We start from the raw sequence: 27,612 nt of genomic DNA on the forward strand, positions 1-27,612 counted from the left end.
GCTCTCTCTCACGGGCCACAGCCCCTCACCTTGGTGTTCCGTTCCAGTATGACAATGTCTTTCTTGTATAGAGGAGACCAAAACTGGACACAATGCTTCAGATGCCGTCTCTCACGATGCTATGTGGAAGGGAATAACCGCTCCCATTGATCTGCTGCTCCTGCTAGTTGAGCTCAGAACATTGCACTGAAGGTAAGGCAACTGACTGAAAACTATTTGTATGGGCAACTCAATGTCTATACAAATTATTGTGTTTGAATATTAGGCTACATAATTGGAGAGTACATGTGCACTATTACATGGATGCTTCCATTTATTTCTAATAATTAACGGGTGTGCAAAATTAATGGGTTTTAAAAGGAAATTGTGTCCCCAAACCTAAGGTTCATGCAATCAAACACTCATCTTCCCTTTTAGAAAACATTCATTAAGTACTGATATACTTTTTTTTTTTCTTAGCATGAAAGAGAATACAATAGTCTGTGCAGCACTTCAGACATCAGTTATCATCATCACGTCCTTGGGAGTCATCACGACTCACAACTGATGTCTACGTGTTCCACTTACATTCACCAGAGGGTGCTTCTGTGGTACAAGGCCAGGCTGTGTAAACCTGGCTGGCAATACCACTTTGGTTCCAGGCTGTGAGAAAGGAAAAAAAACTTTCCTTTTTTCATCTACTGAAATGCTTTTAGCTCCTTTCAGTGTTGTCAAAACAATACACTTAAGGAATAATCTAATGCTGGCTTAAACCTGGGTTCAGTACAGGCTGCTAAAAATGCCTTTCTCAATTTGATATGCTACACTGATGTATTGCACCTTTCTGTATCTGTTTCATTCCCTTATGGTGGATGAAATTCAAAGGTATTACACAAAGTAATAGCTAGCCCCAAGTGAGGCAGCTAAACCTACAAATCTGGATGTACAATGAATATGATGTAGTCAAAGCTAATTAATTGCTCTAAATCCATCATCATTCTACCATTACAAAGTTCCTTCCCCTTCCTCTCAAGGGCTTTTTTCCTTCACTCTATACCATGTCTGACTTCTTTTCTCACTGATGTCCAAAGCTCTAAGGCTCTCCTACATGAACCTAGGCTTCCTCCCCAGGCCTACTGGCATCATTTCCATGCACGTTTCTCTGAATTTCTTGCTATTTTCTTCCAAAGGATGTGTATCTTGAGTTTAGTCCTGAAGATCTAAATTGAACACAAGTCCTCAGTGCCTTCTGGATGCAGCTCTGTGGATGTTTGCTGCTCCTGCTTCACTTTCCGAGACCTGTTCTGAAGTCAGCAGAGACAGGAGCAAGGTGCTCTAACTACCTTCTCTCAGTATCTCCTCTCCTCCTGTTTCAGTGGAGGGATGACTAGGCAAGGAGCAGACTCGAGGCTTCCTCATGCCCCTCTCTGAGCAGAGGCCTAGGCACACCCACAGAGAGGCACCACGCTAACTGGCAGCTGGCACTGTCTATCTCCCAGCAGCAGGGCATTAATAACCATTAACAAAATGCTATACAGTTCCAACATGATGTCAGCGGTATTAACCTCTTGTCATTCCTGTATAAGCACTAGTGAATGACTGGTTTTCATTTTTTTTCTTTAAAACTTACCTTTGAAATATTCCACAGTGTTAAAACCAACATTGGCTACTTAGATCCATTTCTGAAAACAAACTAAGAGTTATCAGTAGTGACTGTGTTGAGCAACAACAAAATTTATCTCATTCATAATTCTTTACCAAGCTTTAAAAAAAATGAACCAAAGCAAAGCCTTCCTACTTTACAGACTTGTGAGAAGCTTTTGGGAGGTACTAAGGATTTGCCACCTATTAGAGAAAATAGATGCAAGAGATTTGGGAGTTTTCGGGAACTGATAGTTTATGAGCCAATTACTCTGAACTGGTGCATTATAGCAAATCTGCTACTGCTTTCAGGAGTATGAAATATTAGTATTTTTTCTCAGTTCAAACTAGTAACCAGAGCATAATCAATTCTTTTTAAATGGTATACTCATAAAGCCTCTTACAATCTTACAGTATCTAGGTATGTATTGCTTCCCAGCTCAAAACAAAATAAATGTCAGCACTATCTGTAAACAGATGAGATACGGTCCGTAGGGAGAGTTAGTATTATTTATTACAATAATAAGGATAACTGGAACAAGATACAGTTTTCCATGTATTCAACCACATCTATATACTTCGATCACTAATAGGAACACCCCTGTTGAATTTCACTGTGATGATTCAGGATCAAATGCCTTAAGATGATTTGAAAGATTGCTGGACTTTCAAGACTGTCCTTTTCTTTTTTGTAGTTACAGATTAAGGTCATATTTCCATTGATAATATACTTTGTTATTTACTGTCAAACTCCAAGATATAAGATATGCCTATTCCAAACTCGGATTAAGTGCAGTTACATCCCCCTATCTCCTACAATGCTTTACGATGTCCACTTTATCACAGTGAAATCTTTGGTTCTAGAAAATAGGATGGGGCCATCAGATAAACATTTGCATGGCAAACTAGTTCTGCCCATCTCCGGGTCTACATTCATGCCTAACAGCTATCACATTTAATAGGTACAGGGAGTGGATGTGCAAGACCAGATGGAATGGGAATGCTCTGTACTCCCATGCACTGTATCAACCACATGATGCAGTTCTTTCTCCAACTTGGGTTCAACACGCTGTGGTTTGTTTTTTTTAAAAAAGCTTTACCTCTCCAAAAAAACCAAGACGTTCATGTGATGTAGACCTCAACTGAAAATTGAAAGAGGTAGTAGATTTGCCACTTTGGGCTCCTGTGTGTAGAGCACCTGGTCCCAGTGGAATAAAGGCAAGGATAAACCCATCTTCTTTGTGAATGTCACGGCAACAAGGGATACTGCCACCAAAAGCAAAGTCCGCTCTGTACCAGCTCAGTACAAACCTCCATCACAAGGAGCATTTCAGGGTGAGTGAGCTCAGAGCAGGCACTGCAGTCATGTGCAAGCAGATGACAGGAGGAAAAGGATACATTTGCAATTCTTCAGCCCTGTTGCAGATCTCCTGAGAAAGTGTATGCTTCAGGTCAGATCAAGTCTTAGAGACACCCTCTACCAGGCAGTGAGCTAGCCAGCAGCACCTCAGTGAGAGGCAAATCCGCATCCCTGTGGAAACGGTAGAAGACTGATTAATTTAATCCCATGCCCTTTCCTAGAAAAGATAGTAAGAGATAGTAAGGGGCAAAATTTGTTCAAATGTACCAGTGTCCTCTTCCTTTGGCAGAGAAAAGGAGGAGCAGATTCCACAAGATCGCAGCAGTCAGTAGAAAAAGGGGGGAGAAGGGGTTTTCTGCAAAGCCTGTGCCTTAGAGGCAGTAGAAGGGCAAAAGCTCAGTTTTACGACTCTTGGCCCCAACACAATTTACCATTTACAAACTAATCCTCCTCTGTTCGAGAGCACAGGGCCTGCTAAAGCTCTCATGTCCACTTCTCTGATTCTTCATTGTCCACACTGACAGAGAGAAGCCGAAGACCTAATCGGTGTGTAATTCAATCGCTGTCCAGGCTGTGTCACAGCACAATGCTCTGCTTGTAGTGCCACGGGTTAAGTCAGCCAGCTACTGTTATGCACCACAGCAGGTGTGAAGAATGTCACTCGGTCTAACTGTATGTTACCACTCTGTCAAGGTCCATTTCTGACGCTACTTTCACTCACCACTTAATGATTGTTTTTCCTACTGGCAGCAAGCTAATTGTCGGCTGTATGGTAAAAGGGCACTTTCAGGGTATTTTTGACCCTGAATTGGGAATTCCTGCACAGCATAACATGGGCCTCATACAAAGCAAAACCCTCTGTTCTCCAGAGCCCCAAAACATGGAGGCCTGCTAAAAAGCTCTTTATTTCCTTCATCTTAATCCAGCAATTAGTAAGTTATGACTTACTACACCCAAAGTGCTTCACTTTGTCGTTCCTCACCAGACAGGACATTGGACATTGCCACACACCTTTTGGGAATGGCTTAAATCCACAAAGTTCCTTGGTACCTAATTACATTTAAATCAGCAAGAGACAGTGCCTAAAAAAATTCTTATCCACATGTAGGTGGTTAAAAATCTCTGGAAAACAAAATTAAATGTGCCGCCACACTTAAATACAGATCTCGGGCCACTCCGAGAATGGCATTTGGTTTGGTTTTTAAAAAAAATATTTACTTCTCCAAAAGGAGTAGAAAGCTTTAGTTCTGTTTTTCTTGAGTCATACCTCAGCACAAGGAGGCTGAGGAAGAGAAGTACAGAGGAAGAAGGCAGGGCAACACCTGCCACTTCATCACCAGTGAAGCAGCAATGGGTGTGTGTATCACCCAGCCGTGTTACCAGGCAGATAAGGAGACAGTGGGCAACTATTGCTGATAAATGCACAGCAGCACAGGTGAACTGTAATTTACTGAAAGTGGCAAAAACACAGGGACAGTAACCAGGAGCACATCTGAGGATGTCTTCCCCTCGTATAGATGCACATCACACACTTGTAATAGTCATGAGTGATGTTTCTTTCCATGTATAACAGTGACATGTCCAAGGAAAGCAAGCACAAAAACTCCCTATTTCTAATGCATCTATTTCCTTAACAGCCTTGAGAATTTCATTCATGTAAAGCTTCTGGTGCTATTTCTCTAATTCCTTAATTTTCATGTAGAAGTAATACAAATAGGAGGAATACCTGATGGAAGAGCTACACTGGGACAGAAACTGTACAGGCCTGTACATGTAGAAGCAATGCAAATAGGAGGAATACTTGATAGAAGAGCTACACTGAGACAGAAATTGTACAGGCCTGTACCAGGAGGAGTAGTTCTTCATCTGAAAGACTGAACAACTGAAGTCAGCTGGATAACTTGACCAATGTAAGAAGTGGATAATCCAAAATGGAATCAACTTCCCTGCCACCACATAAATGATGTTAAATCAATATATTTGGCTGTCCAGAGTTTTTGTATGTAATTCTATACAAGAATTATGGCTACCAATCTTACCTAATCCTGTAAAGGATGAAATACTTTGTCACACTCCCAAATCCTGGGAAGACAGCAAGGAGATGAAGAAAGATGATCCAGCTTCTTACCACTTGCTACAGAAAAGGTCGTAATATTCATTATTCGAAATATGAATTGGACATCTGTATTTACAATGTTTAACAAGTCTTGCTTAGTGCTGAAGCCAAGCTGCTCATTTCACCCATACTCATCTACTGTCATCATTGACGGCGAATTTCCAAACATGGCCAGACACCAGTTTACATGGCAGGGGTCATGAGACATTCTTGCATCCTGAATCAGGATTTAGCAATGCCATGTGCCAAGCCTTAGAAGCATGCAGAGCATCTGCAACTGAGCACCTGCGGAAATCCCATTTCCTGACAAAGAGAGGCCTCCAATATTCATGTTTTTCTCCTGCTCTTAGGCCACACTGTAATGAAATACGGCCTGAATAATCCTTTTATAACTACACAGGGAAATGTCCTTGCTTAGCATTTACCCCTCCTTATGGAGGTTCAGTGGGAACTTGGTTGAGCAATCAGCAAAGATACACAGTATGAAAAGCCTGGCTGATGGGATATGACTGAAACCATGCACAGGGTAGGGATAAAAAGTGGACATGCAGGTTATCAGAGAAACTGGAAGGTCTCTGGTAACTTTAGTGAATATAGGTAAGAAGACAGGACCCTACAGAGTTACGTGAAATTTGGTGCTAATGCTGACAGTGACATATGCAGGCACAGCCAAAAAAGTGCATTTTCATGGAAAGGGCATCCAGGAGGGCTGTTGCTGGCAGCATGTGAATAATCAGAGAGTGCAGGACTGCAGAGAGACCCTTCTTCTGGGTCAGTGAGAATAGTCCAAGGGGAATATGTTAAAGGCAAGCTGGAAGGGACTTGGAAGGGGCTGGTTGTGAGGCCAGCAATGGGAACGACTTTGAATAGCTTATACTGTAAGGCTCCCTGTTCCACAAGACACTTCCCAGTACCTCCTGCTGCAGATCTGGGTTGCTGTCTTCTTCCCTTTGAAGGCCGTAATTCCCTTACCCCAAGAAACCTGCATCCTTGTGCTGTCCCCTTCACTCTAACCCTGGGTTGCTGCTGCTTTACCTCTGACATGAGCTATCCGTGCCTCCTCCTCAAACTCTGGCTGCTACCTCCCAACCATCCACATCTCTGCATGCCCCCACATTGTCTCCTCACCCTCCATTTCCCTGACATTGTCCCCTGTGGCTGCTTCATAACCCTCTGCTTTTGTTTTTTTCCCTTGCTGCTGGCTTTGGCAGCGTGAGTGTGAAGCCCAAGCTATCACATGTAGCAGCCTATTAGCCTGTACGCTGTTCTGTGCCTAATCTCACTTTTGCCGGACCACTCACTGGAGCTTTAAACCAACAACTCCAAAGACTGAACAACTGTAAAACACTACCAGCCCTCAAAATTTCTCATGCACCATCATGTACCTGTATCATATCTTCAACTGACAATATAGGTTTGGCAGTTTAGAGATCAATCATTTGTCATGGCCCTGATGGTTTTTAGTGGTCCCTCAGCCTCAGTTTGGGAACCATCATTCATCACAGTGCTGTGCAGGCTCAGTGCAGGCAGAGTGACAGCCACTATTTCCCACTTCCACAAGGAAATGCTAGAACAACTTTTTTCTGCTAAATGCTGGGTATAAAAATCAGGTCTCTGTGGCACACTCCCTTTTCCTTCCTTCCTGCTGATCAGCTCGTCCTCTGGGTACTTCAGGGGGCCTACCCGCTCTTCTTGGCCATGACAGTGTACATTCAAACAGCTGCTAGGGCTGGATGAAGCACCTGCTCTGGGCAACAGCAGCTGGAGTTCATTTTGGGTCCAAAGTGCTGAGGCCAAGCAGGCTGACCGCATGTGCACTAATCCAGTATCATCACCAACTCCACCAACAACAGGTGCCTCTTTGAAGAGGAAGGGAAAAACTATTTGGGGAGGAATCAGAGCTTTATAAAGGACATTATGGGCCAAGTCCTCAGCTGGTACATACTCAGTTAAAGCATGTACTCTCTTGAAGTTATATGAGTAATGCTCATATACACCAGTAAAAGATTTAGCCCACTCTCAGTGCTGCTTCTCTTCTTCTTTTTTTTGGTTTTCCTCAGGGTTTTTCCACTCCCTCCCTTTGCTCTGCACTGATTTTCCTTTAAAAAAAAGAAAAGAAACCTCCCTGCCCCTTACTTCAGACCAAACAGCTGAAAGTCACAAGCTACATATACCAGATTTCAACATCCTCCTCTACATAGGTAACACAATCTTACCGTTGCCTGACAAGATGTGTCTCTCAGTCCTGCTTGAGTCCTGGAGTCCAGATCATGAGCATACATCAACAGGAACAAGAGCAATCCCATTCTGGAACAAATAAATCAAACCCTGTCAAGGTCCCTTAAGAGAAGTCTTCCAGCACAGGCATCATAACGATTGCCACACACTTGCTCAGGCCAGTGGTACACATAGCCCAGTGCATTATTTCAGTGTGTGGCTACTACATGGGAAGAGTGCAAAAAAACCCTGCTAGAAACTGCTATTGGCCAAAGAAAAAAGAAAAAAAAAAAGCCTTTACAGGTATTTTTTTTTTTCCCAGAGTCCTGCCGTTCTGAGCCCCAAAGGTCAGTTCCACAAATCTGGTCTCACTCCTTGCAGTTACTCTTGTGCCTGTTTCTAGAGAACCTGGAGCTCTCGGGAGCCTGAGATTGGAGTTGGATTCACAAAGGCAGCAACACAGAACACTGACAAGAGCACTCCGCTCATACAACATAAGTAAAAGCAGGCTTTCCAAATTGCTGTTGATGCAGTATTAGAGGAAAACATGACCTTGCTACAAGCTGCTCACGTGAACTGGTCACAAAGTCCAAAATTTATTTTCCTGACCTGTACATCTTTTAATTCCCCACTTTCTGAGATTTAGATTTAAGTCTCTTTCCCCTTGGGACCATGTCTCAGCTAGGTTATATTACACAAAGAAGCAAAGCAGACACCGTTGAAGGAGTAGAGCTGGTGGTGAAAATAGCACAGGCAGAAAAAACAGTCTCCAATCCGTAATAGTTACTGGCATCTCATCCACAAGTACACACAAGTCTAAATTGTAGTGTATTGGCTTGCCCATTTAAATAAGTCTCCGAGAATTTCCCGTGACAAACACAGCAGTACAGGCCAGACAACGCCATTTCCTCACCAATGAAGAGATATTCACACAACCACACAGGAATGTCCAGCACTAAAAACATATTCTCAACTGCTGCAGACTCAAGGGTTCCCTTTGGGGCTTTAACCACAGTTCCAAAGTTGGAAAACACCAATGCATGTATAAACATACAAAGGTGGCTATATCGCACACTTATGCATCAGTTTTGTCCACATATATGCCTGAGGGAACCACATGGCAATCACTACTTTGCACACTTAATACTGAGCAGTATGGATACCTACATGTTACTGCCTGTATTGGGTTTGCATGGCAAGGTTTTTAGGGGGGAGGGAGGCACTACAGGGGTGGCTTCTGTGAGAAGATGCCAGAAGCTTCCCCTATGTCTGACAGAGGCAATGCCAGCCAGCTCCAAGACAGACCCACTGCTGACCAAAGACGGTGGTAGTGCCTCTGGGGTAACACTTACGAAGGAGAAAAAAACCCCTGTGCAACACCAAGAGCAACTGCAGATGGATAGAAGAGTGAGAATACGTGACAGAAACAATTCTGCAGACACCCAGGTCAGTGAAGAAGGAGTGGGGGGAGGAGGTGCTCCAGGTGCCAGAGCAGAGATTCCCCTGCAGCCATGGTGAGGCAGGCTGTCCCCCTGCAGCCCATGGAGATTGATGATGGAGCAGATATCCACCTGCAGCCCGTGGAGGACCCCATGCCGGAGCAAGCAGATGCCCAAAGGAGGCTGTGACCCTGTGGGAAGCCCGTGCTGCAGCAGGCTCCTGGCGGGACTTGTGGACCCATGGGGGACCCATGCTGGAGCAGGTTTGCTGGCAGGACTTGTGACCCCATGGGGGACTCATGCTGGAGCAGTCTGTTCCTGAAGGACTGCACCCTGTGGGAAGGACTCATGTTGGAGAAGTTTGTGGAGGACTGTCTCTGGTGGGAGGGACCCCATGCTGGAGCAGAGGAAGAGTGGGAGGAGTCCTCCCCCTGAGGAGGAAGGAGCAGCAGAGACAGTGTGTGATAAACTGACCACAACCCCCATTCCTCTTCCCCCTGCGCCGCTTGCAGAGTGGAGGTAGGGAAAATCAGAAGTGAAGTTAAGCCATGAAAGAAGAGAGGGGTAGGGGGAAGGTGGTTTTAAGATTTGGGTTTATTTCTCATTATCCTACTCTGATTTGATTGGTAATAAATTAAATTCATTTTCCCCAACTTGAGTCTGTTTTGCCCGTGACTGCAATTGCTGAGTGATCTCCCTGTCCTTATCTCGACCCATGAGCCTTTCGTTGTATTTTCTCTCCCCTGTCCAGCTGAGGGGAGTGACAGAGTGGCTTTGGTGGGCACCTGGCCACCACACTGCCCTTCACAGCAAAAGCAATAAAACACTCCTAGCATCTGACAGGCACAGAGCTCTTCCTAACCCTCTGAATCCTCTCTGCGGCATGCTGTCACTGGGCACATTTCACGCACGCCAGCTGCACAGGATTTATTCAACCAGTTTTGGAGTATCAAAGCTAACTTTTTTCTGTCTTTGCCCCAGGCAGGCGCTTGGTATGCAGGATTTAAATCAGAGAACAAAATGTTCTGTGAAATTTGTAAATACTCAGCACAGTAACTTCTAAATTCTAAAAAAGATAGCAACTGGAGCTAGTGGTTTAAAAATCAAAAAGTAAAGCATTTCACTGCATCACTGTGAGTAATGCCACTATGTCCTAAAGACCGGAATAGATAACTTCCCAAGATTATAAATTAATGGTGTTGACTGCCTTACATGATAGAAGCCAAACACACCCTGAGTTACAGCTCATAATTCCAATGAAATCAGGAGAATGCCCAATTCAACAAGTGTTCTGCATAAAGATGCTGAAATGGAACAATTTGTTTGATCCTTGCAAACTGGCACAGAAGACTTTGCCTGGGACATACTGCCACAAACAGACTATGATCTAACACCTACCATTATAGGATTTTTATAATGTATTTAAAGCCATTAAAATGGAATTAGGCAGAAACTGATAGGGACAAAGATACCCTAGGGAATCACGACACTTACACTCTGAAGGATAATATGTGGATAGCCTAAAAGAGGTGTTTTGAGCAGAAAGCAGCAATAAAGGGTCATTTGTGACTGGAACTAGAAGAGGAATTACTTCATTGGAATTTAGCATAGCCTTTAAGGTTTATGTTTAAGTGAAATTATCCACTTCTGTTTTGTCTGATTCACCGCCACTGAATCCATATTAATACAAAATTTAAAACAAACATTTAGCTGATGAATGTTCACATTAAAGTTTCAAACAGAAAACCTTTTCATATTTTTTTTTCCTCAAGCAGTTTCATTTAAACTTTGTCAGGGTTCTTTTTCAAGCAAAAACTGTGAAAAGGATTAATTCGTTATTTTTGGTGACTATGAAAACTAAAATGTTTAGAATTCTTTCCTCTTCACCTGCAAACATTTCACACACCTCTTACCACATCTGTGGCTTTAATTTCTTCTCTCTCAAGCCAAGCAGCAAATGGCACCAGTCAAACCATTTAACTCTCAGGAGTACCTGTACTTCAGAAGCAGGTGCTCTTGGTACTAGCAGGGACTCTATGAACATTGATTATCAGTAGCATACAGCGGCAAGACAATAAATGGCTTCTGGATCTTCATCGCTTGCCTGTAGTTTACTACTGCTAGCCTAAATATTCCGAGTATGTACAGAGTGTGTCTGCTCATGCTCACCTTGAATAGGTAGGTCTGACACTCTCTTAAGGGCCATCTGGAGCACAGAGTGCACCTACTAAAGTTTACACTGCCTGGAAGGCATTATCTGCAGTCACTGATTTCAGATGGCACAGACTGTACAAAAAAAGGCACTGTCTTTTCCAACATGTCAAGTCTTATCTTCTCATTTGTCCAAAAGTAAGTAGAGATTCTTACCCACAGCTGTGGAAAGGAAGGTAGAACAGAAAGGGAAGGTATATGACAGACTTCAGGCAGTTTGGGATTGCACAACCTCCTTATGCAACATGTTGCCTGGAGTGCACTACATGCTTTCAGAAATTCTACAGAATCCCCTTAAATTTGCTCCAGTGCTGAGACCCAGTGGCTTCAACCTGCAATAAGTGACTGGATTTACAATATGCCACGGTCAGACTGCAAGGATGAGCCTTAAGTTTTCTGGCCTATGCTTTTAAATGTGGCTTGAAATAACAATTGCAAAATCTCAGAGGCAGATGAACCCTGCCAATTTATTCTAACTTACTCCTAAGCACAGCCTCTTTAAAGAAATCAAATGGGCAATATCAGCCAGTACCACTTGAAATTAATAGTCCACTTACAGCTTAAGTGTATTTATAAGAGAAGAAATGGAGATTGAAGGGCCAATGCTGCTGACTAGGCTGAAGCTTGCTCAGCCTGGCTGCCAGCCCTCTGGAGCCAGCAGGCAGAGAGGCAGGGAGCACAGACAGCCCCCAAGGCTCCAGCTCTCCTTGCTGCCTCTCTGCCCAAGCCAAACCACAGGTTTCCTGAGCGCTGGCAGAGGCAGGGCTCTTAAAGACACAGATGAGCTGAGAAGCCTAGCAGGCACACCTAACAATTTTGTAAATACAAGGAGAAAATACTAGGGGAGAACAACGCAGTATAGGTGAATGGTCAGTATTTAAAATTGCATAAATAGTTACATACAGCTCGTAGACACAAGTTAATAGTGGCGGCAGTGCAGTTTTACCTGCAGCCCCAGTGTTATAAAGTCTATGCACATGCACACTCAAACATGGCCATATGCAGCTTGACTGAGATGCAACAAGATAGCTGGAGGTGTCAAACATAAACCAGGTTGAGGCAGGACCACAGTCACAGACAAGAGTATACCTAGGCAGTTAGTTGAGATGCAGTTACATCTTCTAGGCTTGACTGCAGAGGTCACACACACACAGCGACCCTAAACCTGCTGCTCGCATGGAGCTTTCTTGGGGGACCACAGAAGAGAGGGTGGGAGCAAAGGGAGAGGATGAGTCTGCCTGAGCACTGTGGTTGTGGCAGCAGCTGGAAAGAGCCTAGAGGGAAAGAGGAGAAGGGAGGGGTGCCTGGGGACCAGCAGGAGGGTGAGGGCAGGTGCTTATGCAGGAAGGATGTGTCCTGAACACCAAAGTCACAGGGCAGCTCTGACCATGAGCCACAGTGCCCGTGGAGGCTACCTGCTGCACTGCAGGGCACTGGGCCTCTCCAGGCCCCTGCAGCACCCTGCCGAGAAGGAGCTGAGGCTGCCTGTCTCCTCACGGCATTATCCAAAGCAAAGTCTCTGCTACTGGAAGGGTCCCATGGTAAAAGCAAGCATTAATTACAGATAATCTAATTTAAATACTGCAGAGAAGAAAATAGCATGAATTAGGAAACCCTTCTATACCTGTTCTGTGACACAAGGTTAAAGACAAGCTTTGCTTGTACTTCAGAAACTCTTATAAGCTTGTCTTCTATGTTTGTTTTAGATACGGCATAGACATGCCCACAGGCTGTGGGCATATTCTGTTTGAAGGACAGATTTTAATCAGTAAAGTTTCAAAGAACTCTATATATCACAATGGTTTATATTACCCAGTGTTTGGGAAGTTCCTTAAGGAAGAACTTCATTGCAAAAGAAGACAGACAAATGAGCCAACTTCTCAATATCTGTGCCATGCAGACTTGTGTCAAGGAAGCCTATGGAACTGAACTGCCAGAGATAAAAGTTACATCAGAGGAGCAAAGTGTCGCAACTTTATCAGGCTATTGATGCAATGTGGGAAAACTGAATGAAGACAAAAAAACCGTCTGTTTCCACTACAACTGAAGAACATCCTCAAACATCTCAAACATCTCAACTGGCTTTAAACACTGCAGTAATGGATGTTTTGCAAATACAAAAATATCAATGAGAGGAAGAAAATCTTTGACTCTCTAGAAAAGGAAAGCAATGGAAGCTTTGCAGTATTTGAAGTGAGTGCCAATAACAGGCACTTCAAAAATTACTTCCAAAATCAAAATTAATCCAAATATTTCATTGTGGTAGCTCATTTTAGTAAATTGAATATATATAAAATACGTGTAGATACAGCACTGCATAGTAATTTTCAGTACCTATAAGCCCCAAACCAGGCTCCTGTCTGCTCTGTTTGATACCAACAAGATCAAGACTCTGACTTCAAAGGGACTAGGCTTTAACTTTTACTTTTGGGAAATCCTTCTGTAAAACTAAAACATGCTGATTTCACAGCACTACAACAAACTGGACCTTTCCATTTGCTCAGTCACATATAGACAAAAAGCATTATCCAGAATGTCCACCTCACAGCCTGGTCACAGTGCTATTGTCACCCCAGGGCCATCTCACGCTTTGCTGATGACTACTTTTACTGCGAGACAGTTAAAAAAAGTTATTTTTCTATGCTTACTTAAGTAGTAACCTCCCAAATTTCAGGCTGCTTTTTTAACTTTATGAGTCATACAGTGCAAAAAGTCAACAAAACAACTCAGAAGTCTTGCTGGCTCTTCCTCCATGGAAAAAAGGAAATAAAAAAGAGTGAGATCAGATAAAATAGTGAAACGAAGCACCTGTTGAGAATGGAAAAGCATACAGAAAAATGGGTTAAGTGACTTCAAGTCCAATACACGCAAATGTAAATTCACGGGTGTTTGTATGAATCATTCTCCATTTCCTGCCAAAGAACTTAGGTTTCGCTTAATTACAAAAAAAATCATGAATGAAGAAGTCTTATTGACAGGCACACATATCACACATTTATTTATTACTTTTTCCTCACATAGCCCTTCGTTTTCATCATAGCTATTGATGGGCACTGAATGATCACATAAGAAAAAAGTTTGGCAGCATTAGATACACTATTTGCAAAGCACATGAACAATCTGTCACAGCTAGAAAGAAGCTAACAGATGGTAGCTGGATAGAAGCAACAGCCACAACTCTTGCTACCTGTGGTTGAACAACAGACAGTATGAACTCCAGATTACAATGTGCAGCTTAAAGAGCCTAGCTTTAAATGAGAGAGAATCAAGGTAGAATATGGCCAAATACAATTAAATGTTTGCTAAGTAGTCTCAGCAGAAAGTGTATTTTCAGACGATTGCTAAAGCCCACTGACAGTAACGGTCCTCTCTGCTGCACTCTGCCAAAGAATAAAAAGAAAGGGGGGGGGGCGGTAAAAGAGCTTATTTTGCTGGAATTTTACCTGCAGTTCTGTATACCACGCTGTGGTCGTTTGGCTTCCCACACTGGCATACACTTTTAACACTCTTTAAAATGTGTTGTACCAAAATCATGCCAAATCATAAAAGCAAACAAAGTCATCTTTCATCACAGCATGTGCCTAACATTATGCATTTAAATAATACTAGATTATGGGAATAAACTGGGTCAATCCTGTCACCAACCCTATTTACAGATGTCACCAACCCTTTTTGCAATGACTTGCACAGAACTATCTGCTCTTGCTTTCCCTCAGTCAAGATCACTCAGTTTCCAATCCTGTTCACCCCAACATCAGTTCACTGAGGAAATCTGCAAAGTACCTTCATAGTTCAGGATTTAGTGGGAGTAAGGATCTAACCCAGATTCATTTGTTGTATCAAAGTCATATACAGATACTGTTACCCCAAGCAGGGAGTAACTTTTCTGAAGGATACAGTTTGGGAGAGAGACACAGGACCTTCCCTTCAGTTTAGGGCAGGTAGGAAAAAAAGCAACCTGTCTTAAAAGCAACCCTACCTGATAGCAGGTGGCTGCACTTACTCCATGCCATGTTGAAATGTTGTAACTAAGAAACTGAGCAAAGTGCTTGTTCCCCAGGATACAGTATTTCTTGAAAACCAAGACTTGAGACTACAAGTTTTTGGAACAGATGATACTTTCCTCAGTCCAGATACAACCAGCATGTGACACCACCTCATCCTATGTAGCAAGAATCCCTACATTACTTTCTAATGGAATTTTTCCACAATACATTTGATTTCAGTACAAATGATGTGTATTTCCTTTAGTTCTATGAAGCACAAAGCAAAATAAATTGAACTGTGTTCTCATAAAAAGAGGGGTTAAAGAATGTATGGAGAGTAAGGAAATTTAGAGTCAGTTTTCCTATCAGCCCCATACATTACAGGTGGCCTTAAGAAATGTCTTTGCATCTTAGTTCTCCATCACTGAAATGGGATAACTTAATATTGACTTCCAAGGGAGCAGAAGTCCACTAATACAGATACAAGCATCTATGAGCTGATATGCTCAGAAATTATTGTCATGAACACCCACCTAACAAAATACAACTATTAACTTTTCCAGAGAGACACTAGCTAACTTGCTTTCTATAGGGACTTCACACTTCCAATTATTTGACCTGTCCACAGAAAGGAGGTCATCAAGTAGTCTGTTTAGATTAGGATGTCAGTGCATACATACACACACAGACACCACACTTGCTCTTGCTCTTCCTCTTCTGGAATAATAAAACACTACAACTATTTTACTGGCTAAAACAAAGACAGTTGGACTAGAGGGAGCTAAAAGGTAACTGTTAGAAGTACATCTTCCCAGCAGAAGTCCCTAGTGCCCCAGCAAAAAAGAGGACCCTTATTGAGAACCTCAGAACAAGGTCATATATTGTTGCACTGTCTTGTCAATGAATATATTGCAACTTATAAATTTAGGTACTTACTTTAGCCTTGCAAACATCAAAGGTATACTTCACTTTCATGCAGTTTTTACTCAAATGCTTAAAATAGGCATATGCTTAAATATTTGTGGTTTTGTTTTTGTTTTTTTAAGTGAACTTTGCACACTGTTTTACATTTTATTTGCTGAAACTTATAATTGAACTTAACTACAGCATGGAGAATCAGAAGAATGAAAAAGTGGACAATTAAATGAAGAGGGCTGCATAGTATAGAAGATGAAGGCACTGAACTAGAAGTACCTAAGTTTCTCATGACCAATTTTCTCACATCTTTACATGACTCCTCTCAGATGATGTGTGCTCTGCTCTAGGTAGTCAGATCCAATAACAATTAAAACATGCAATGGAATAATGACTCTGCCCTTTGCATCCTGGGTTTGTGGGGGAGTGGGGTGATCTGCTACAAAAATATTTCACAGAACAGCACGTAACATTAAGCTTACTAAACAGAAAGTCATTGAACAGAAAATTATCGAATTCGAAGGATGTTGAGATTACTCATACTTCTACTCCATTGGCTTGAATCTATTAAAGGCAAATAATGCTCAAGCAATAACACGCAGAGCTCCATCCATATGCTAAAACAGTTGAAGAAGTCAGAAACCTGTATTTTGAAGTTACTGTACCAACCAAGGATTATTAGTTACTAAAATACTGAAGATGGTTTTGTCTGCCTAGATAGGACCAGTTCAACACAAACATTTTTAGCGCTAAATCAAAAAAGATAAAGAATTTACCCTGTAGCCAAGACATATATAGATACACTGTTAAGTTCCCAGGATTTTTTCACAGATCGCTTCCTCCCCACAACTGTATCTGACTGCAAGCTGCATCAGCTGCTCCGGCCTCGAGTCGACTTTAATAGCTTTCACACGTCGCTCGCTATTAAAAGGAGGTATTTAAGTGTGGGCGTCCCTGGCGACCGTCCCTCAAATAGACTGTAGAAATGCCGAGTCACCGGTCGGCCCTTCCCGCCCTGGCGACCGACGCCTGGCAGAGGGACGTGGGCTGGGGCTGAGGGCCGAGGTGCCACACCGCTCCGTGGGCTGCCGTGGGCCGGCCCAGCACCTCCCGACTCGCGCATCGCCGGCTATTCGCCGCGCAGGCACGGCTACGGCGGCCATCGCCGAGAGGGACGAGGCGCCCCGGGCGCGGGGAGAGCCCACGGGCATGCAGGAGATGGCGGCGCTCGCTCACCCGGCCGCCTTGCCCCCCCCCTCCCCCGGCGAGGGCGGGCAGCCCCACGCACCTCCCGTCGGCGCGGGCCGGGAGGGAGGCGGGGAGGGGGCGGCCCAGCGCCGCCGTGCGCTGCAAGGTGTGTCCCAGGTGCCCAGGCTATATCAGGCGGGGCGGCGGGGCGGTGCAGCTGTCCCATGGCGGCGCCCGCCATGGCCGAGCCGCGCTCCAAGCGGCCCCGCGTCACGCTGCCCGCCTGCCCGGCGCACCGCCCGCTGCCCGGCAGCCGCGTGAGGCAGAGCTTTCCGCCCGCCGTGGAGGAAGGCCTCTGCGGTGTCACCGGCGCCCTGCTGGAGCTCGCCTACTGCCTGCAGGCGCTGGTAAGGCGGCGGACCGGGCGGGGAGGTCCCGGGAGGCGGCATGGGTCCTCCCTCGCCCTGCCCGGGCGGCGGGGTAAGGAAGTGCCCGCGGGCCGGAGCAGGTCCCGCCGGCGCTGTTGGAGATTCGGGACGATTTCAGAGTCGGACAGGGAGGGAAGAGCGGTGCCTGCCCCGTTACTTGGCCCAGCGGGATCCGGGGGCTCTCTTCGCACCCAGACCTTGCAGCGCAGCAGCGCTCCTGTCAGAGCCTCCAGCCGGGGTGGCCGCTGACATGGCCAGAAAAACAACGACTAAGGTCTGGAACAAGCGGGTGATGAATCAGGTGCTCGTGTATTTTGGGTAATTAACATAGAGAGTTACGCCTGTGGAAAGGAGGATAGGAACAGGGAATGCTGACAGCTTTAGAGTATAATTCTTGGGTGGTTTTTCCCCAACTTTGTATGTAAAACAGTTGTGGGTGGTTAACTGGTGAAATAAGTTTGTGAACGTCGCTGTCAGCTTAGGGTTTTTTGTGCCACAGGCAGGAACATTGGACATGAATTTAAAAAGTTATCTCTGATACCATGTAACATGTGTGCCAAAATTGTGTCTGGCTACATATCAAATATTAAGGCAAAAGATATTTTAACAAAGCCATTAAAATAAACCCTCAGAATTATTAACGCCATCCCTTCTGATGATGAGCATCCACTGAGAAGCAATGCAAACTACTACATTCAACATATCCCCAAGATCCTTTGATCAAGCTTGGTGTCAAGTATTAGTCCAATAAAAAATTAAGTATGTAGTAAAACCTCTACTTATTAAGAATGTGGATTAAAATATTGTAGTGATTGGCAGCTGAGTGGGATGGAGAAACCTCAGTTAGAAATTAGCAGTAGGTAAAACAAACCTAGAAATGTGAACATCTTAAATAGTTAATGATTGACATAAAAGATTTACCTTAACAGTTAAGTAGGTGTGGTAACTCATACTCTGCTTGAAGTCATGCAGCACACTTGCACTGAGGAACTGGTTATAAAACACCGAATCTTGACTCTTCTGTCAACAGAAACATGAATGACCTTAGGAAAAGAATTACACAACTATTGCAATGAATGCTCTTAATAAAGCAATCCAGTATGTACTTTTTCTTGAATGGTTTATGGTCAGACATGTGTATGTGTGTCACAGGTTTGGGGTAGCCTAGATGGCCATAAAAATATCAGAGAAAAACATAAACTTGTCTATATAACTTTTCTGCATTTTTTTCTAAACAGAGCAACATAGATGAAACACAAGTAGTTCATATTTAAGCAGGGTAATAGATGAAAGCGGGGCAGCAGGCAATGAGAAGCAGAAAAACTGATGAAATGCACATGCTTGTCCCTTACCCCTCCTAGGCAGGCTACAAGCCAACAGCTTGATATGCAGTACTCTAATCCAGAGTATGTTCAAGAGACAAAAGCTGTGCTGTATTGCATATGCGCATTTAGGGAACCAGCAGATCACGATGCTGTAGCTCCCTCATTTTGGTTCTTGGTGTATTCCCAGCTGCTGCCTCTCATTCTCCTCAGCATTGGAGCTGTGCAGAGCCAATGCTGAAACCAGTATAACCTGGTGGCTCTCCTTTGTTACCCATCTCTAACACATTCTCTTTATGTGACAGCAATACCATGGATAAAATTCTTCAATTTAAGACCCGATAGGTCTATTAGCATAGTTAAATACTGCAGTGGGTAAAGTTGTTACTTTCCCATACACAACAGAGCAAGGCCTGCAGTGGGTTTAGGGTTGTAATACTTCTGAAGTATTCCTAGGCATGAGCTACATACAATGTTAAAGTTGTATACAGTATAGTTCAGGAGCAGTATTCTTTACTTTGAAATAACATTATCCATAATGAAGCTGATAAACAGATGCAAAGTTGTGTTTGTTCTTTTTGGTATTTGCTTAATCTTTTTCATACCTTTTGAAAGCCAGCTTTTCACTGGAATGCTGACCTGAAGGGATAAACCTTATGTTCCCTGTGCTGGGACTACGTTTAAAAACCAAACCAAACAAAAAAAAAAACCACGCACAAAACACAACAACAAAACCACACACCCCAACCACTCATTAAAAAAATATTTTGAGGATCTCTGACTGCTACTGAGAGAGAACATCAGTACTACAGTTACCTGTCCAGTATTAAAGGAGGTCTAGTAGAAGTATAGAGATTTTTTTCATTTAAGACTGTAGCTACTTCATTTATTGCAGAAATTTGGATTAAGGTCTTCAAAGTGATTGTGCTGGTAGAACAGCTTCCATTGGAAGGGTCTCCTGAGTTCTGATAAAGCCATGTTCTGCTGCGAGTCCCATCTTAACACTGTGTTTTGTGTGCTTAGGGTGAATATTTTGATCAGTCTCATGTGGCTCTACCAAATGTTTCAAAGTTCTTCTTGCATCAAGCGCTGGAAGAGAGAAAAGCTGCAGAAGCTTTGATGAAGTATCAGCAAGAAAGAGGTGGCCATTACTGTTCTAAAACCATCCAGGTGGGTAGTAGACAACAAGCTTTCAAACAGTTGCAATCCGTAGTAATTACTCCAGCTTTTTGCATTATATTGTTGGTACTTCAGATCTCTGCATTCATCCACTATTAGATTTCCAGATATAATTTCCCTGTCATACTAACGTACATGGTTTTGTTCTTGATTGTGATGCCTAGACACTGTCAGACATACAGTCCTAACTCTACGCGGTTGCTTCTAGCCCAAAAGAATATGAATGATTCTTTTTCTTTTACTCAGCTGGAGACTGCTGTTTCCAGTGTGCTGTAATGGATTATGAGACTCCTTAAACTGTGCTGAAACAGCTCACTTGTCTCCTTTACATTGAAAATAAATAGAAGCCTAGAAGCCATTTGCATTTAAGAAAGGTGGTAAGGAAGGAGGTGGGAGAAACATCCATCTTGGAGCAGTAGTTGAACTAGAGATCTGACTCAGGCTTACACAGGTACAAAGGGGTAACTCAGAGTTATCAGGAAAAAAATCCACTTCATTTGTTAAATACTAAGGGGCTGATTCTCTTCTACCAAATTAATATTCTGTAAATAGTAAATACAGAATGTTTTTCTTTGGCCTATCATAGCTGTTGTTGAGCTGTAGAAAGTAAAAATAAAAAGGCCATCTTGTAAAACTTTCTAAATATTCAGTTTGAATCAGGACAGACCTTATAGCAGCCTTCCAGTACTTAGAGGGCCTCCAGGAAAGATGGGGAGGGAGTCTTTATCAGGGAGTGTAGTGATAGGATGAGGGGTAATATTTTTAAACTGAGAGGGTAGATTTAGAAGGAAGAAATTCTTCACTGTGATGGTGGTGAGGCACTGGAACAGGTTGCCCAGAGAAGTTGTGGATGCCCCCTCCCTGGAAGTGTTCAAGGCCAGGTTGGATGGGGCTTTGGGCAACCTGGTCTAGTGGAGGGTGTCCCTGCCCATGGCAGGGCGGTTGGAACTAGATGGGCTTTGAGGTCCCTTCCAACCCAAACCATTCTATGATAGGGTTTCCCAGTGTAAGAATGCTCCTCAGGCATAGCCGTTGCTATCTAAATCTCTGTTCCTTGAAAAAGTGCTTGGGTTCTGCCATGTCTGTATGTTTACAGCCATCCAACTCCAGGGGGGGAAAGGACCAAACCAAAACCAAAAAAACCTACAAACAGGTGCTCCAAACTAGGAGTTGTTGCAAAATCCTAGCATATCTTGTTTAGAGCACCAGGTAAGTTGCAGGAACCCATCAATGAAAACACTAAGATGAGCTGTTCTTCTGAATAAATGTAATTCTGTCTTTGTTTTTAGAAACCAAACTGTGAGTATGCAGTCGGTCTGATGAAAGCCCTGGAAGTAGCAATGATACAGTGGAAAACTATGATACGATATTTTGAAGAGCTTTATGCCCTGAGTATTGAAAATGCAGACCCTCACAGTGCAAGCACTATCAAGAAACAGTTTATCGGGCCCAAAATCCAGAAGATCAAGCTGATGGGAGATCTACTGACCAATGCTCGCAGGCTTGACTGTTCCCAAGATGGCAGAAATAGTCTTGGGGATTACTTTATGGACCGGTTGCAGAAAGAGTTCAGAACCGGCATAGAGCCAGAGTCTAGCCAGCACTGCAGCCCCTGCCCGCCTCTCCAGCACTGTACAGGAGCTGCAGAGGGTCTGAAGCGACCCCAGAGAGAATCTTCCCAGCACAGAAACGGCATAGGGCCAATATACGCAACCATCCACTGCACTACCATGCTGCCGCAGTGTAATGATGGAACAGGAGCAAAAGTGAAGCAGGGCAGGGAGGGCCTTTAATGCTGTGGCTGTTGCAGATATGATGCAGTACCTAAGGCAGACCTGTACAGAGGGTGGACTTGAGACCACAGCTCAGGAGACATGATGCTGTATTGCTCCTCCTGCTTTACAGCCTGACCCCTGGTCCACTGTGAGTCACAGCTCAAAACCTGGCCCATACCCTTATTTTGTTAAAATGATAGCAAGGTTGCTAGTTACTTAGACTGTTGGCATTAGTCACACTTTTATCTATGCAATTCTTCCTAGAAGCCAAAAGCTTTTAAGCCTCTCTTCTGTCTTAAATGATTAATAGGCTTAGTTAGTGCAAATTATTTTTAACAGTATATATAACTTTTTTAAAAAAAAAAAAACACCACCAAAATGTAACTTTAGTACAAGGAAACTTCTATGTGGCAGAAAATCCAAAGATTTAGTTTTATATTAAATATTTTATACTACTACCAAGTATACTAACATAATGAACTTTTTTAAAGACTTGTTTTAAAACAAAGTTTTCTTGTCTTATTTCTGTCATAGTAGCAATTTAAATAAGTAGTCTAATTCATTTACTTATCACCCAGCTATTTCTAGTGGTATACTTCTCCAAGATAAAGGATGGAAACATTTCTTCAACAGTGGGAATAAGACAACGTGCTGTTTTTCTCTACAGTTATTTGCCTAGTTGGCTTTTCTCATCCTCAGAAAGCAGATGATAAATTAGGGGTTCTCATTAGATGTGATCTTTACGGGCTCTAGTGCCTATCTTGCAAATGTCACTGAAGACTCTCACTCTAGGGCATCCTAGACTTAACCTAGGATGGTTGCTTTAATTACCATCCAGACCCTTACTTCAGCTGGCTAGATTATGGTATTACTATGATACTACTGCTAATTCTTATATTCTCTATCTTGGGCCTCAGTAGAGGAATGAGATCCTAGTGAAAATGCAGCACACTTAACTAGAATTGCATTGTAGAAAGTGGCCACTCAATAGTTTTGCATTTCAGTTAGGGCAGTGTTCAATTAGGGGGGCTATTAGCACCACCCCACCTAAAGCCTTTACTTTAGCCAGCTTGGTTAAAGTTCAGAGGTGTCCAAATTCCTTCCATTCATCTCCTACAGGAGTGCCCCTTGTACACTGGCTACCAAGGTCACCTAAGAAGAGCAACTGGCTCTGCAGCTAGGGCTTTTTTTGTCATTATATATGACATCTTTTATGCAGTTAGGGTTTGCTTCATTGAAAAACTGTCTCACACTTTATGTAATACTGTAAGCAATACTCCTATTATGCTTGAAAATAAATTCAGTTCAATGTTAAAAATGGCACTTTGCATCTACATTGTATTCCTCAATTTACCACATAGGCATGCTAGTATTCTTTTCCAAGGGATTTTTGCATATGTATCCAAAACTGCACCAGTACTTTTCTACTACTAAGAAAGTTGCACAAGATGGAAGAGTAGACAACAGAATGAAAATAAATATCTGAAAACTGCATTAAGATAAGAACATGGCACAATAAAATACTTTCAGTAAACTCTGACTTTTATACACAGCTGCAGTTAAGTAGCCATTTCTGCAGAACTGTATTAGCCCACCTACTTTCTGTTGATGGTGTGACACAGGACAATTACAATGCAGATGCTTTCCCAATCTTTCCATTAATATGATTCAACCTTGGGGGAGGGAGGATCGCTTTAAAACAATCCCTGTATTCATCTGTGAAAATATTGCAGTGTGCTGTAAGAATGGCTTGAAGTACTTTTAGCAACATGCCAGATTTGCCTATGTCGAGATGGCTGCTCTCTAATACAGCAGTAGTTTAAAAGATATTTCCATCTGGGCTAGATTCCATCACCCATCCTCATGCTGAGCATACCTTATTCAACAATTAGTTCCACTGACTGCAATGCAACATAAAAAAGAGCAATGGAATCCATCCCTCTCAGTATTAAAATACAGCTCACTAAGTATGAATAGGGCAAAGCTACTAACTGAATTATAAACTAGTACCATATAAAACCACTTCAAATACTAGTGGTAATGTTTGACCTACTTCTACAGCAATCTTCTCCTTTAAGAGTTGGTGACCTTCTGAAATGTAGGTACAGCCTCCTCCAAGGTTTCCAGCACTTAAGACTGTCTTTTACCTTAAATTAATTTCAATGTAACAAAGGGACCAAAACTTAATTTTTTCAAAGCAAGGCTTACCTGCCTCTTCTTTTTCCCTGACATACTGCCATGCCTATTTCTCAGAGACTCTTCTCATATTCATCTTTCTAGCCAAATGTATCCACACATTCTCAGATTTTAGGTCCTTCTTTCTCCCTTTTCCAAAACACCTTCTGGGCCCTCTGCCTGAAGAGACAATTCCGGTCATTTTAGATAAACTCACAATGAGCTATTTTCCCAGCCTCTACACTCTGAAAAAGAAAAATCAATCAGTTACTGATGATAACAAGCTCTTCTTGTCCACACGCTGCTTCTGTTGAGAGGGCAGGCACATACACTGAATATGACCTCAAACTTTCTTAACAATACCTGTCTATTGGGTATGAGTCTGTTGATGCTTCTCAGCACAGGAAGTACAACCTGCCTCTGCCTTCCCAGCTTCCTTTTCAGTCACACCCTGAAAAAAAAGGAGATGAAGGATGAATGTGGAACAGGTATAAGGGCAACAACACCTACAGAAACTTCACAAATTCTCCTTCTCTGCTGAATGGTTGTTCATACGCACACTCTGTATCTGTACTTCCAAAGCAATGCCCAAACCATCCAAACACACAATCTAGGGCAGCTCAGAATAGCTACAGCAGCACCACTACCCTAAATAGAGCATCCAAACTGGAACTCTGGAGAGCCCTAATCTTTACTGAAATTATGAGTTACAGCCACAGAAGCTTCCAAACAGGTATTAACAATGGCATACTTCTAAATGCTTGCCATAAGCACTACCGATGGTTGCATGGAAAGGGCCCTTTTTGCCACCTACTCTGAGTGAGGAATTCACTTAAAGTCTCTAGGTGGAGATCATGCTGTCCTTCATCTTCTCAATTTGTGTGGCCATAGTTGAGAGGAGTACTTCAGGATTTGTTCTTTGCAAGGACTTTTTTCAGGCCCCACTGTAAAAGGCAGCATCCTTCTGGACAAACCCATCTTTGGGAATAACGCTGGAAACTGAATATTAGTTCTGGTGGCAGCAGCAGGGAAGGAGTCCTCAAGGGCACCTTCACTGGAAGATCACTCTGAGCAGAATTCACCATCTGGTCATGGCCTTCTGACTTTCACTTAGGTGAATTCATGCACTTAAGCTCATTCACGGGCAATTACTGGCAGTCTCCTTGTGTTGCTTGTCCAAGTCCCACCATTCGTTACCACTTTGCCCAAGGTAACCACTATGCATGCACATCCCAGAGTGCCTTTTCCTGGAGTCAAATATAACCTAGAAACACACAGTGGCAGAATACACTACATCACTGGCTAAATATTAGGTAAAATTACCTTTTTCATAAATGAAACCAGTGATCTGGAGAGAGTTTAAGTGTCTTGAGTGGGTCACACAGCCAGCACCAAGCCTTGATATCCCAATTTACACGTTCAGTTGTGACAGCATACAACTATTTCTCATTTATACTTACTATGCATTACTGTATACCTAGCACTATTTTGAATACAAATTTTTACTTTTTAAACAGTTCAATAAAGATTAAAAATAAAAAGAAATAATCTGTTCATTCCTTCTGGATCAAAGAACCTCTGTAATAACAGTGAAGTGTTTCCACAAGTTTGCTACTCTGCCGCTCAGAAACAGCTGGGAGATACACTTCTAAATGTGTAAGGGTGGTCAATAGCTGATCTCCTTGGGACATATCACTTTTCAGCATTGGATATGGTGAAAGAGCAAACTTGTACAGAGTCCAAAACATATACTCTTTTCTTTAAATAAAAAAAATATCTTTTGGGGATAATGACAGAACATGACTAACAGTTCTTATCTTTGTCTGTACTCAAAGACACGTAAGTAAGTAGAAAATGGGGATTGCAGATTAGGAATTCCTGCAAAAAACAAATCGTATTACAAGAAAAGAAGCCACCATCACAATAGCCCCTCTGAGAAGTTATAGGCACAGGGACTGGACCATTGATGGATGTTTTTTACCTTTTCAGATTCTCTCAGTCAGTCCTTTGCCCCACTGAAGACAAAACTTTGCCTTTGATTTTGAACAAGTTGAAATTTCACCAACATTTATAACTGCAGAATGGAGATTAATTTTAGCTCATGGTAGATTAAAAATACCCGTAACTATTTTAATCATGAAGTCAATAAAATCACACAGTCGAATTGCTGAAGTGCTTCCGTATCAGAAAAAAAGAACAAAATTTCTCATCTCAAATGATGTTCCAAAACCAGAATAAAAACTCTTGCACCCTTGAGAGCCATTACCAAAATCCACTCCACTTCTCCAAGGGCCAAACTTTGCCATTGCTTGTTACCTGAAATAACAAATTCTTATTGCACAAGCAATTCATTTGTAGTGCAAATACATGTGTAGCAAAATGCTGTTTCACGAGGTGAAGTCAATCTCTTCAAAGATTTCAGAATAAAGGTAAACAGAGGCTTGAGTTGAAAGAGGAACCCGAAATGCAAATTTATACATCATAGCTCACACAAAAAGAGCCATTTGCTGAAGCGATAGCTAAATGTAACTCAGGCCTCAGCTCTCCTCTGGTACGTCATTACTAAACCATTATTGCATTGCTTTATTGGAGGAATCAAATACTTCCTGTGACAAATGTGGTTACAACTTGCTCAGGCACTTAGCTGGGTGTCTCAGCCCCTCCAGATCTCACCCTCCCACACAACTTCTTTTTGTTCTGAGGTAAAATAGTTTCAATAACTGCACTTGAGTCTTGCTGAACATTTACCGTCCTCGGTATATATCTCTGAACTGTTTCTGGGACACCGTGATTCCTGAGCAAAACGCCAACACACTGCAACGGGCCCCAGTCACAGCTGCTTTTTCTGCTAGGCAATCTTTTTCCCCACATGAGAGAAGAGAGCCTCGGCCCCAGACTAACGGCTCTCCTGGACGGACCCGCTCCCTCCCTCACCTCCGGAGACCCGACGGTCCCTCGCCCTCCTGCGAGAGCCGTGCCACTAGCACCTGTCCAGCCCGCAGCCCCCGCTCACGGGGCGGAGGTGACGGAAAGAACTAGGGGCCGCTACCCCCCCCTACAGGCGGCCATGTCACGCCGCCGCCTCCCGCCGTGCGCAGCGCCACCCGGCGGCCGCCATTTTGAGCGCGGCCGCCCCGCCGGTTCCCCTCGGCCACGACCCTTTCCGTCCTGCCTCTCCCCTCGCACCCGCGGCCCCCGCGGGGTGGGCACGACCCCGGTTCTCCGCGGCGTCCCCGGGCCCTGCGCCGAGGTGCCGCCTGCACCGTCCGCCCTCGCGAACGCCCCCGTAGTAGTTACCCTGTGGCCGAAGAGCCGCACAGCCGGGGCCGGCACGGAGAAACCCGTCCCGGGGCTGGGGGTTTCTTCCCTGGGAGAAACCAGCGGAGCAGCTGCCGCTGCCCTGCCGCAAAGCGTGCACCGCCGCCGACCACCAACCGGGACCCGCAGGGAAACGCGCTGCAAAACGCGTCGCGCCGCCGGGCACGAGAGCGCGGCCCCGCCGGGGCGTGCGGGAGAAGCGGGGAGCACCGCTGTCCCCCGGGGCAGACGGTCGGCGGCTGCCGGCACCTTCGGGCATCGGAGAGCCTTGCTTTCCCTGACTGGCTGGGCAGGGCGGGCTGCTTAAAGCGAGAGAAAAAAAAAAGAAAAAAAAAAAGAAAAAAAAAGAAGACAACCGTGCAG

General features: G+C 43.7%; 1 protein-coding gene and 1 long non-coding RNA gene across 3 annotated transcripts; one reads left to right on the plus strand and one right to left on the minus strand.

The window, feature by feature from the left end:
- Window positions 1–2,133: 2,133 nt before the first annotated feature.
- LOC129206599 (uncharacterized) lies at window positions 2,134–27,347 on the minus strand. 2 transcript variants are annotated; one of them, XR_008577219.1, is made up of 6 exons: window positions 27,229–27,347; window positions 24,295–24,382; window positions 23,965–24,111; window positions 18,402–18,500; window positions 7,313–7,403; window positions 2,134–3,151 (listed from the first exon to the last, which is right to left on the minus strand). It is a non-coding gene; the product is annotated as an uncharacterized LOC129206599 (long non-coding RNA). The 2 variants fall into 2 exon arrangements; XR_008577218.1 differs by having other exon boundaries at window positions 23,965–24,176.
- LOC129206598 (ferritin light chain-like) lies at window positions 16,895–25,387 on the plus strand. The gene is made up of 3 exons (XM_054826102.1): window positions 16,895–17,459; window positions 19,826–19,972; window positions 21,271–25,387. Exons 1-3 carry the CDS (start codon window positions 17,277–17,279, stop codon window positions 21,772–21,774), a joined length of 834 nt encoding a protein of 277 aa, XP_054682077.1. The 5' UTR covers window positions 16,895–17,276; the 3' UTR covers window positions 21,775–25,387.
- Window positions 27,348–27,612: the final 265 nt, after the last annotated feature.

This window comes from Grus americana, chromosome 5, assembly GCF_028858705.1.
Source record: "Grus americana isolate bGruAme1 chromosome 5, bGruAme1.mat, whole genome shotgun sequence".
Classification (NCBI taxonomy): Eukaryota; Metazoa; Chordata; class Aves; order Gruiformes; family Gruidae; genus Grus; species Grus americana.